Source organism: Plectropomus leopardus, chromosome 4, assembly GCF_008729295.1.
Source record: "Plectropomus leopardus isolate mb chromosome 4, YSFRI_Pleo_2.0, whole genome shotgun sequence".
NCBI lineage: Eukaryota > Metazoa > Chordata > Actinopteri > Perciformes > Serranidae > Plectropomus > Plectropomus leopardus.
The window spans coordinates 1,925,358-1,938,003 of NC_056466.1; the positions used below are offsets into that span (position 1 = coordinate 1,925,358).

At 38.1% G+C, this 12,646-nt stretch overlaps 1 protein-coding gene across 1 annotated transcript; it reads right to left on the reverse strand.

Annotated features, from left to right (window-relative positions):
• Positions 1 to 6,283: 6,283 nt before the first annotated feature.
• ier2b (immediate early response 2b) lies at positions 6,284 to 7,612 on the reverse strand. Its single transcript, XM_042485465.1, has one exon. The coding sequence runs from the start codon at positions 7,429 to 7,431 to the stop codon at positions 6,880 to 6,882; it is 552 nt and encodes a 183-aa protein (XP_042341399.1). The 5' UTR covers positions 7,432 to 7,612; the 3' UTR covers positions 6,284 to 6,879.
• Positions 7,613 to 12,646: the final 5,034 nt, after the last annotated feature.

Sequence of the window (12,646 nt, forward strand, 5' to 3'; positions counted from 1 at the left end):
GAAAGATGAAGCTGATTAATTGATATATGAACTCAGAAAAATACTGGCATTGTATGATTCTGCAAACCTCCGATTTGTAACATTTGTACGTTGTTTTTAAGCAGATATGTGGAAACTTAACGCTTCTTTACCTTCAACAGTGCCGTTGTTAACATTTGGTTATGTTTCAACCCCAAACCACCTGGTTATGGTTGGGAAAAGATCATGTTTTAGCTTAATATATCCACTATGGTTATGGATATCATAACTGGAAATGCTCCCTATGTCTCACTGTAAAACATCTAGATTTGTTGGCAAACTGTGGCTGGAAATCTTGCTGATGTGTTGCTTAAAAAAAAAGATCTCTCGGTGAAAACGCCTGTTTTCAATGGCACAGTCACAGCTGGGAATATCGCGGATTACTTTCTAAAAACCACTTCGTTTTGGCAAAAACAAAACTCCTGGAAATGCTGCCAATGTCTTACCAAAAACACATTTATTTGGTGGCACAATTGTGTTTGGAAATGTCTTCCATGTCTCAAAAAAACAGCAAGTTCTGGTGGCACAGTCACCACTGGAAATGCTACCGATATCTCAATAAAAACGCCTGCTTTCAGTAGCACAGTCACGGTTGGGAATGCCGCCGATGTCTCTCTTAAAAGCACCTAGTTTTGGCAGAAATACTGCTGGAAATGCTGCCAATGTCTTACCAAAAACATCCATTTTTTGTCTTGATAAAAAAGAAAAACAAAGTTCTAGTGGCATGATCACCACTGGAAATGTTGCCAATGTCTTGTGTAAAACACTATCAATAAAAATATTGCTTTTGGTGGCACAAGCCACAATTTGTTGAACAATGGTTTGCAGCTTGGCAATCGTGACATCCACAATCTCAGAATTGCATTGCTTTAGAAACATTCACTTAATCTAAATGAAATGTCCAAATGTAAAATAACTGGTTTGCAGAAACTTACAATGCCAACATTTTCTTCTGGCGACTGGGCTGGACACATTGATGAAATGACTGCTGAGGAGCAAAAACCATGCGTCATTCTCATTAAATTTTCAGTGCCAACTCAGTTCTCACCTCCGGCCACCCAAATTCTTTTTTTTTTTTTCCTGACCATCATTCATCCCTTTATCGTATGACTGATTCATTTCACTAAACTCATCTGCATATATAAGTGGCCTTGTCTTTGTTATCAAAACCAATTATGGTGCTTTTTAAAAGGACGCTGCGTGACTTAAGTCCTTGTTTTGTGAAATGATAAACACGATTACAGCGGGAAATCCTCTCGAGCTGAATAATTATTGCTGCTTAGAGAGGATTTATATATAATTTTAAAAATGAAAGCCCCCATATGACCCAGATTTTTTCATGAGAAGCCTGTGGTGTGGTGGACAGATCAGGGTCACTGTGATAAAACTCCTGTGGGGGTTTGTGTGTACATTCATATGCTGTGTGGATATTATTAACACAGCAGTGTGACGGTGCAGCTGTTCAGCCTCTGATCTATGAAAACAACATCTGTGGACAAACGAGTCATAACAACAACACAAAGTGTGTGACGTCAGCACTTCCCAACCTGGAATCCCCACAGAAAAATCTGAGTGGGTCTTTAGATGATTTAACCCTTTGAAACCTGAACAATTGTCTTGATTTCTGTCAAAAACATAGAAAAAAGGCAATGAGCAACTTAACAAATACTCGAATTTACCAAGAAATAACTAAAAAGTTATAAGAAAATCACCAGACCAAAAAAAAAAACCAATGTTGAGGTGAACTGTCCCTTTAAGGCATAAGAGAAGAAAGAAAAAAACCCATTTTGTTTTGTTTTTGACTTTAAAAAAAATCCTCATTTTTTATGTTTTGGATCACACACAAAATAATTTAAGTCACAGCAGTTGGTCAATACATTGATGAGATAACCGACAGAAAATAAATGACAACTATTTTGATAAATGACTAATCATTTCAGGCATTTTTCAAGAAAATATAACCTAGTAAAAAAAAAAATAGGGCAAGCATTTTCTGCTTTAAACCAGTCTTTGTTATAGTTAATTTTAAATGTTTTTGGGTTTTGGATTCTTGGTCGGACAAAACAAGACTTTTTGCGACATTTCATAGATTAAATAATCAATTGATTGATTAGAAAATAAATCTGCAGATCCATTGATAATAAAGAAATGGCACACATGATGAGGGTTTAACAAACCAGCCTCCGTTTACCTCCCTTATTCCAACCGCTCTATCACACAGCCTTATCAGCAGACAGCGTTTGTTCAGTTGCCATGGAGATGTTCTGTTGACACACAGGTTCATAGCAGCAGTTATGATGTCATCCATAGCTTTTGTAGGACATCTTGTCCGCTCTGGCCAGTGACCTTGAGCTGGGGTTGTTTTATGAAACTGTTATTTCCAAAGTAAAGAATGACGTTTTATTCTGGGGGATGATGAAGATGACGATGACGTTGACGATGAGGATGGTGATGATGATGATGATGATGATGATGATGATGATGATGACGATGACAATGGTGATGATGATGATGATGACGATGGTGATGATTGTGATTATGATGATGATGATGAACGATGATGATGTAACGATGGTGACGACGATGACGATGATTACGATGACAATGGTGATGATGACGATGACGATGATGATGATTACGATGACAATGGTGATGATGATGATAATGACGATGATTACGATGACAATGGTGGTTATGATGACGATGACAGTGGTGGTGATGACGATGACGATGATTACGATGACAATGGTGGTGATGATGGTGATGATGACGATGACAGTGGTGGTGATGACGATGATGATAGTGATGGCTAGAATAGTGACAGCATCATCATTTTTAGTCCTTTATTTATATTACTTATCTTTCTTATTTTCAATGTTTTTTTTAAATAGTGATTTAACTTCAGTTCCGTTTTTTTGTTTTGTACATACATACATTTGTTTAGGAAGTACTGAACATACGACTAGATAAATGAGACTGTTTTTTCTTGAGCTGCGTCAGAGTTTGTAAGCGGATGTTTTGACATGATTTTGCTGTTGTTCATCCCCAATAAATCAATCAATACCTTTGCAGTTTTCTGTGGAGGCATGTGAGAAAAACAAAGAGTTCTTCACAAATTAAAGGTATCACGTCGTGACTTATTGATTTACAAATGCTCGTTTTGTGGGTGAGGTGTTCCTTGAACATCCACCTCCCCGTGGACGCAGTGTAATTTGTTGAATTTGGCCGGCAGCTCTGTAGCTTGCTCTGCCGGTCGGTCGGTCCGTTGGTTGGTCCACATAAATTTCCCCACACTTTGGCAGCTGCAGCTTCTGCCCTCGGGGGCTGATACAGGCATGAAAGTCAAGTATGTGTGGTGTGTGTGTGTGTGTGTGTGTGTGTGTGGTGTGTGTGTGTGTGTGTGTGTTTGTGTTCGTGCCAGTTGGCTAAAAGGACGGGGGGTGGCTTGGAAGTGGCCTGTTGCAAAAGGTGCATTGACTTTTATGTGGAAAGACTGATTGTAAGCGAAAGCAGTGGCTCTCAACCTTTTTTTTTTAAGTAAAGCTTCCTTAAAATGGAGATCACTGACCCCGTTTTGATAAGATTTTGGCTTCAGGGACTTTCGTCTGAAAATATTCTGGTTGTTATGTGTTTAGTAACAGCACTCTTATAGTTCAGCTACAGTTTAGTTGATGAACATGGAGGAAGTAAAACCTATGATCTTCATTTTTGGATATTCCCCTGAACTCCCCTAAGTATCCCCCACTGACCTTAAAGGACGGACGTTTAACTGTTAGTGCCACATTTTAAAAAGGTGCAACACACGTACTGCAGCCGTTGCAAATGTGTGCTTGTTAAAAGGATAGTTCAGATTTTTTTGGAGTTGGGTTGTATGTGGTATTTATCCATGGACAGTGTGTCACATGCAGCAGATGTCTTTATTGATCCCCGGGGGGAAACTGCAGTTATTTAGTTTGTGTTATTGTGTGACATTGATGAATGTGAATTAACCCTTTTAAATGCCAAAGTCACACAGTGACACAATGTTTATTATTTTGAGGTTTTTTATGTTTATTCCTCTTCTTTTTTTAGGTAATTTTTGTTAATTTATTTTTAAAGTTTGGGTTGTTTTTTTCTTTATTTTATTTTATTTTTTAAATAATTATTTATTATATTATATATCCTAATAAAATAATATATTATTTTATTTGATTATTTTGAGTTTGGGGTGTTTTATATGTATTATTAAAAATAATTTGTTTTTTTTTTAAAAATCTGCATTGGGTTCTTTTACTTTAAAGTACATTTTCCTAAATACACTAACTTACTTTTACTTAAGTATCATTTTCAATGCTGGACTTTTACTTGTAACAGAGTACTTTCACAGTGTGGTATTAGTACTAAGTAAAGGATCTGACTGCTTGTTCCACTTCTGGTTTAATGTGAACAGTGTTGTTACAGCTGAGAGAAATGACGAGCACAGCAAAGCTGCAATAAATCTAGAGTTAGCCTTATAGGGAGACTGAAGAAACCATTGCAACTTTTTAGGGATGAAATCATCATCATTCCTCAGTTCTTCGTCATCTCTAAAGCATCATTTTTTCATTGTTTTCATTTTTTCCACTTCTTGACTCAGATGCTGCTTTATTGTGTAAAAGAAAAGAGGATGATGATGGTGTGGATGACTGGAATCTTAACACCAAACACAAGGATGATGATAAAAACCTGAGCAACCAGTACAACAACCAACACCGCCAACACCGCTGGGTGTCAACTTCCAGTCATCTGGCAGGAAGCTGCTGCTGCTGCTTCTGATAATGATGATGACGATGATGAAGAGGTCCTCGGGGTGTAAACACAACCTGCTGCTCTCTGTGTTACTCGGCAGCGGTGTTCGGCCCCCAGCTGCTGCGACGGTGTTGCGTAACTCTTTTTTTTATCCCTCTGTGAATCAGCGTCAGGTCATGTTGGGAGGGAAGGATGTGATTCAGAATTCTGAAATAATCCGCAGGAAGTGGTACGACCCCGGGAAGCTGCGTGTGTGTGTGTGTGTTTGTTTGTTTGTTTCAGTGTGCCTCACTGTAAGCATGAGATTAGCGGCGGCAGGCCAGACCGGCGCTGGGTTGTACCAACATCCTCCCTCTTATAAAGGATTGACCCTGTGAACTGTGGCCTAATATAGACCAATCGCTCTTTAAAGGGATCGTTTGGATTTTTTCTAGCGGGGTTGAGTGTGGTGCTTGTCCGTACTCAGTGTGTTGAATACAGTAGATGTCAGTCGGCATGCTCCAAATTTGGAGAAGCAGGCAGGAGTGTGACACAGAAGTTAAGCAACGTACTGCTGTGGATGGGGGGCAGCAGCAAAACAGATTTTTAAAAAAAAAAAAAAAAATCAATATCAGTGTAAGTGTACGCCATATTGAGAGTATTTTAACTGTTTTACCTTTCCGTAAGATCGCCTGTACTGGTGGGAAACCCATTCACGGCTTCAGTTCTGAGCTCTCGTAAAAGCCGTCAGTCTAAAACAAAAACAGTCATTTCAGCTCGCTGAATACGGGAGCTGCTGGTCGACTATGGCCTCGATCAGATGAAACCTGAGCAAATTGACTTGATTTCTTCCAAAAACATGTGAAAAAGGAAATGTGCAATGAAAAAAGAACTGACCTAAAAATTAGTAGTAAAAAAATAATTAATTAAATAAATAAAATAAATAATAAAATAATAATAATAATAATAATAATAATAATAATAATAAATAATAAAAAACACAAGAAAATAATTGTAAAATTAGTTAAAAGGAAAAATTATAATAATTTGTAACATCATTTTAAATATGCAATTATAACTATATGGTGTTTCCCCTCGCTATATTTCCCTTTTGTTGACTAATGAAAAATAAACATTTTTGTAATAAAATTTTAAATATACACTCGTAATAATTTTAAATATAGTTTTGTATACATTTTTTTTGTAATTAATTATTTTATTTCCTTTCTCAAGCTAATTTTCAGCTAATTTTATTGTCACCATTTACTAATTTTTTGCAATTTGCCGGACATTTCTTGCCAACCACGTTTTAAAAAGAAATCAGTATTAATCATCAGCCCTAAACTTTAACGTCAGAACAAAGACAGCAGGACAACTGAGTGCACTTTTTCACCATTTTATTAAAAATATTTACACCATTAAATTAATCACACGGATTTAAAAAAGCAGCTTGGAATGTGAGGTATTATTTTTTTCACATAACATTTCAGTGACACAAAACACTGGTTTTCCAACACCAGCCTGTTTTAACGCAAAGCACCATGTGAACAGTTTCCAGGAAAGTCCCCTATAGCAGTAGTATTGATTTGTCAAAGTCCACAGCAGCAGTTGAATGTGTGTCAGTCCAAAGTGTCCTCTGTCTCTCTGTGTTGGTGTAAAGGCAGGAAATTCCCTGAAGTCCGAGTTGTGTGTGTATCTTTTTTTTTTGTGGTTTACCACTTCACTTCTCCTCTGACTGACTCATATCACTCTCTGCTGATTCACACATACACACACTTTGAGTCAGCGCCAGTCACTTGTTTGGACTCATTTTACTGACGGTGAATCACCGGGAAACAAAACCAGTTCCCCTTCAGTTTCTTCCTCAAACTTTCCGGCCTTGTATCTCCCCTCAGGCCTGCTTCTTCTCTTTTTTTCTGCTCTCTGTTTGGGGCTTCACAAGCCCGGCGGGCGCACTGGAGAGCTCGCACCATGGCCCCGGTAATCCCTCTGTCCCGGGACGACCGATGTAGGTCAGCTTCTTGGTGCGCAGAGAGGGGGGTCAAACCGCCCTTGTAGGTTAAGTTCAGAATCACTCCAAAGTCTCATTGGAGGCTATTTTCTCCCACCATCTGCTCAGAAGGCAGGTATAACCCGATTTAGAGACAAAGCAGTCAGGGACTCCCCGGCCCCGGCGCGACAGCTGCCCAGCGGGGCCGCATACCTCTCCTCCCCGGGCTCCAGCCTCGCCCTCTTGCTAGGAAGGAAGTCAGGCGCCGCCGACGCCTTGCCCCGGCGTTTCCTGGACTGCCGCGTCGGGCTCATGTTCTCTTTGTCCTCTGTGATCTCACCATCGCACCCTTCGTCCGCGCTCTCCGGGTCCTCCAGGGGCGGCTCGGTTGAGTTCAGAGCCGGCTCTGGCTCTGGCTGTGGCTCGGGCAGCGCGCTCTGATCACCCGGGCTGGAGCTCGTATCCATCGGCTCCTCTGATGTCGCCCCGCTTGGCCCCTCGCTCTCCCGGGAGGAGTGATAGATGTCCCGGGCGGACCTCATGACCAAGGAGAGCAGGAGGCTCCGGTGGAGTCTCAGTCCGCCTCTCTGGGTCCTGGATGCGTACAGCTTGCTTATCGACACCGCCAGTATCCGTCTGGCTTCGGCGTTCACTTCCATAGCGGCTGTGGCACTCATTGTTCTTTTTCTGTTCTTATGCGTAATTACGCACGGTTGTTTTGGCACTTTCACCAAAAAAGGCTCAACAAGCAGACGAGCTTTATCTGTCCTGAGTTAGACTTGTTAAGTTTCTAGTTTTGGTCTGTCTAAGCTCGGACCTCAGCTGTTCACCAGTTGTTGTACTCAGAGAAGTGAGAGAGTAGAAGTGGCAGGGTGGCGTTTTATTTCCTCTTTGACGTAACGTGGACTTCATTCCTCAGTAAGTGACAAACAGGCGCCGCCCACACCTGCTGTAGCTGCCGCGGGCGCACGCGCGCGCGCACACACACACACACACACACACACACACACACCATCTGTTCCGTCTACCGTTTTTCTCACGGTTGATGTCTTTTCATTATTTGATTTCTGCTGCAAGTCATTCTTAACACTGCTGCCTATTCGATAAAATGCTACAATCTTATATTTTTTTATGATAATTTCTCCGCCAATTTTAGCCTTTTCTTTCTTACAAACACGATGGAAGATGATAATTTCCTTTTCATTAGGGGTATGTATTTTGAAATCAAATCTTATTTTATGTACATATTACTGTAAATTACTTCTCATAGCCCATTAATAACATAAAATATCGCTCATATCAAGATAATTATAAGCAAAAGGGCAGGCAAAACGTTATTTATGGCACATTTGTATTTAGGATAGGCCTGCAGTTTCGTAGAAATGCTTAAAGTAGGCTTATAAAATCATACACATGTAGTGGATCAGCAAAAAACAGTATCCTGTGGAGAAGGTAAATTCAATTTTCTATAATATTTCCTATAAATCAAGTGTTTTTAACGATTATTTTTCAACAAAATATGATTTAGGCCAATATAATAACTACTTTATTGTATGGTAAGGTCTCAGTGTAATGATGGATTTTTATTCATTTTTATTATAGGCTATATAGTCTGTTGTCTGTGTTTATGTAGTATGCTGGTATGCAATGGGCCATTTCGTCAATGAAGTCTTAAAATAATAATAATAATTATCATTGTAATAATTGTGATTATTATTATATGAAAAAACAACTATGATTGAGAAATTCTGTACAATTTGGTCAGATTTCTGTCTCAAAGTCGATCCTCACAATAACACCAGGACGCGGTGTTTCGGGAAGTGTTTTTGGTGGATGTTATAAAGTGACTGTGAATGTGAGAAGCAGCTCTGAGACGTGTGGAGTGAAATTATGACAGTCACTGTTTACATTCTGGTAAAAACTCCGCCGGCAGCAGTTCGAAGAATTTACGTGGGAGAAGGAAACGTGTCTCCAATTTCTCGGGAGTTTCTGCTCTCTCTCTCTCTCACACACACACACACACACACATATACAAGATCACACACACTACGTCACTCACTCGCGCGCTCAGCCTCCATATATGGTAAAGCCCTGGGGGGGGTCGAACCCATCCGGTAGTAAAGCCCCGTGGGGACGCGCACAGTGGAAAAGCCATGACGCGAACGCGCAACCGCAGCCCCCTCCCCCCTGCCTCTCTCCCTCCTCCCTCTCCTCGTGCCCGGGCACAGCGGTGATGGCGTCATCTCTGCACCATATATGGTTGTCACCGGTGTAAATTGGGTTACTTAAGCAGCCTCGCGGCTGAGGTCAAACGGCAGGCAGCTGTCAGTCCCGAGCACTGTGATGATGCCTTCACGTGCCGTGGGAAATGTAAACATTTTACACAAAACAAAGCGGTTATTCTGCAGCCAGACGTGACTATCGGCATTTGACGTCCTGTTAATGTGAAATATTTACACCATTAACTATTCATGTCCACATTTAATTAGAAAAGAAAAAAATATAAACATAATTGGCTTTGTGCATTTTTTAGTTTTGCATGCTGATATAAACCCAACTTTAATTGATTTGCAATTTATCAGAAATATTATTTTTATATCATAATTTATCATGTTTTATTTTACTACTATTAATAATTATAATGATAGTTATTATTATTTATTGTTATTGTTGTTATTTATTTATTTATTACTAATGGTTCATTGATGCTCATAGTAAAGTCATTCATTCATTGTTCATTGTTTAAAGAGTCCACCGTAAGAACAACAATATGCTTCCTTTCATTAGTCTCCTTCTAGGTTCTATTTATTAATTATTATTATTATATTATATTATTTATTTATTTATTTATCTATTTAGTTGTTTAGTTATTTATTATTAATTTGTTGTATATATTTATTTTAGCTGCTGCAATGCCACATTTGCCTCATGGGGATCTTAAGTGGCTTTTTTTTTTGTAAATTAAAGCAAAGGGGCAAAAGTGAAGTGAAGTGAGTGAGTGCTGGGAAGTCCATGCTACATTTTAAAATTCAAAGTAATAACATATGTGTTTCTTTTTACCTGTACAGCTAAAAATCAAACCCATCATAACAACTTAAGCTTGAATTAGAGATAGGAATTTCTCATTTTCTAAAAATTCTGAAATATATGAGTTTGCAGTTAAAAACAGCATAGGAAATTTTTAAAAATAACAAGTGCTGAGGACTTAAATCAGCCAGTTTCCATTTTCAAGGACAGTAAAATGATTCTATTTTGATCACAAACCTTTTTATCACCCACATGACTAACCACTCTGCTCGTTATACAAGTGTAACTCAATGCTGGAACTGTTCATTCAGTGTGTAATTTACACTTGTTATCAGTCACACTGGCAATATAGCAATCACGCCCGAGTTGTCAGATGCTGTAAAAACACACACGCTGTAACCATGGAAACCGCTCCCATCACTTCTTTTCCTTCCCACATGACGTGAACGTGGCATCAGAAACACTAACACTATAATGGATACCAAATGTCTGAGCAGCAAGATGCTACGGCATGTTTGACAGCAGCAGTCGTGTTTAAAAAAGAAAAATACCTTATAATGAAGATTATTGATAAAAAAGAGTAACTTACTCACCAGAAATGTTTTGAAAAGTATCTTAATATGTTTTAACATGTAACACATTTAAAACAATCGATTCCAACCAGAACTTTTTACACATCTTTTAAAAACTAAATACAAAAACATTGCAATGCATTTTGATCTCATAAAAATGTTATAAAAGCAGAGATACTGAATACTTGGGCTTTAATCAAAAATGTCATTCTGGTCATGAGCAAAGCAGACAACCTCACACTTAAAGGAGAATTTATGCCCAACACTGTCTGCGCTCACTCTGCATTTGGCATTAACACCTGGAGACCTTTTACTAACATTTAAAGCAGTGAAAACTGAGAAAATTGGTTTGATTTATTTTAAAAAATACAATAGAAAAACATGATGACACTCTTGACAAGAAATGTCCCACAACCTGCAAAAAAATTGCAAAATGTGACCAAGAAATGACCTGAAAAGTAGCTGGAAGGATTATTAGATATCAAAAAAATAATAGAAAATATTCCAGAAAACTATATTTATTATTTTCTTATTATTTAAAATTATGTTACAGAGGGAAAAATAAAAATAATGTCATTTTTTATTATTTTTTAAGTTTTTACTGATTTCTTGCTAATTTTTTTGGGCCATTTCTTGTTAAATTGCTCGTCGCCCTCTTCCCATGTTTATCAAAGAGATAAAGCTAATTTGCTCAGGTTTCAAAGGGTTAAAGGAGAGCTTGTGGCATGAACTGATCTCTTGCTGCTGGTCTGTGTTGCAAGTCTTAAATCCAACTAAACCACAAACCACTTCAAACGCACGTTCGATGAGCGCTTCTATATGCCGAGCTGTTCATAAGCAAAGAAAACAGCCAAACATGACTTCAAGTCTGCACCCGACTGGTCGCTATGGTGACTGTGTTATGTGTGATTATACTTACGCTGCCTCTGCCAGAGGCCAAATGGGTGGTGGAGTGTGTGACTGTGTGCTAGGCGGTGTGTTTGTGTGTGCAGAGCGGAGGGTGGGGCCTGCTTTTTCTCCTGACCTACAGTATTTCTCTATAGCACAAACACTGGTTGGTAGGACGGGGAAATGACCTAGTTACCAAAATATGACACTTAAAGGCCGAGAGCATAGAGACTGTTGCTACAATTAACATTTTATAATGGTAAAGATGATCTGGTTTATTAACGCTTTAAAACCTGGATTGACGTCTCTTTTTTGTGCCACTTTTCACAGGCGTTTAAACTTTTAAACCCTGAGCAAATTGGTTTGATTTCTTTCTGAAACAGGAAAAAGGAAATCAATGTTTTACGAAACATTATTTATTCTAATATTGCAGTGCACTTTAAAGCACTTTGGCAATGCACTTTATCCTGTGAACTTATGCAACAATAAAGTGAATCTGAAATTAGTAAAAAAAAAAAAAAAAAATAGAATTTAAAAAAAAAGCGTGGGAAAAATGTCCTAAAAACTATTTTTAAAATTAACAAACTTATATATTTAAAATTATGTTGCAGAACTTTTTTTTTTTTAGAAAAGTGTTGTTTTGTTTTTTTCATTTACGTTACCCTTTTTCTTTTTCTTCTAATAATTATAATTTTATGTAATTTTTCTGGACTTTTATGTACTGATTTCATGCCATTTTTTTTAAAGTAGTTTATTCTGAAATTGCTCATTTCCTCCGTCCCATGTTTTTCTTTTTTAAGAAATCAAGCCAGTTTGCTCAGGTTTCAAAGGGTTAACAACTTGTGGCATTTGTGGAGTGTGTTATGACTACAGTGTGCTGGTTGGCAGTGTGTTAAATCTCTTTTCAAGAACCACAGCAGTGTGTTTGCAAGTTTTAACTCCTGAACTTCAGATCATATGGCTTTCATTTTTATGCTCGTCATTTTTCGATGCATTTTTCGATTTTTGGATGTGTTTCAATTTGCAAAAGGCTTTTGGTCTCCATTATACCAATAAAGTTTAAAATCGATTATAGATTTAAAAAAAAAACTATGTGAAATCAATCACAGTAAAACTGCTATAATCAATATCTCACATATATATACAGCTACTTACATGAAGTACTATCAAATCTTCATGTATATAGCTAAATATTTCTGCGTATATAAATATGTAGTTAGAGATAAAAAGGCAAAATTCCCTGGTTTCAGCTCCTCAGATGTACAGGATTTGATGCTTTTACTCGTCTCACACGAAAGTATCTGAATATTTTTGGAGTCTGAAGTATTGTTTTAACAGAAATAGACATTTAAAGATGTAACCTTGAAAAGTTAGAGCTTATAGGAGGCATAACGGTTAATCAATT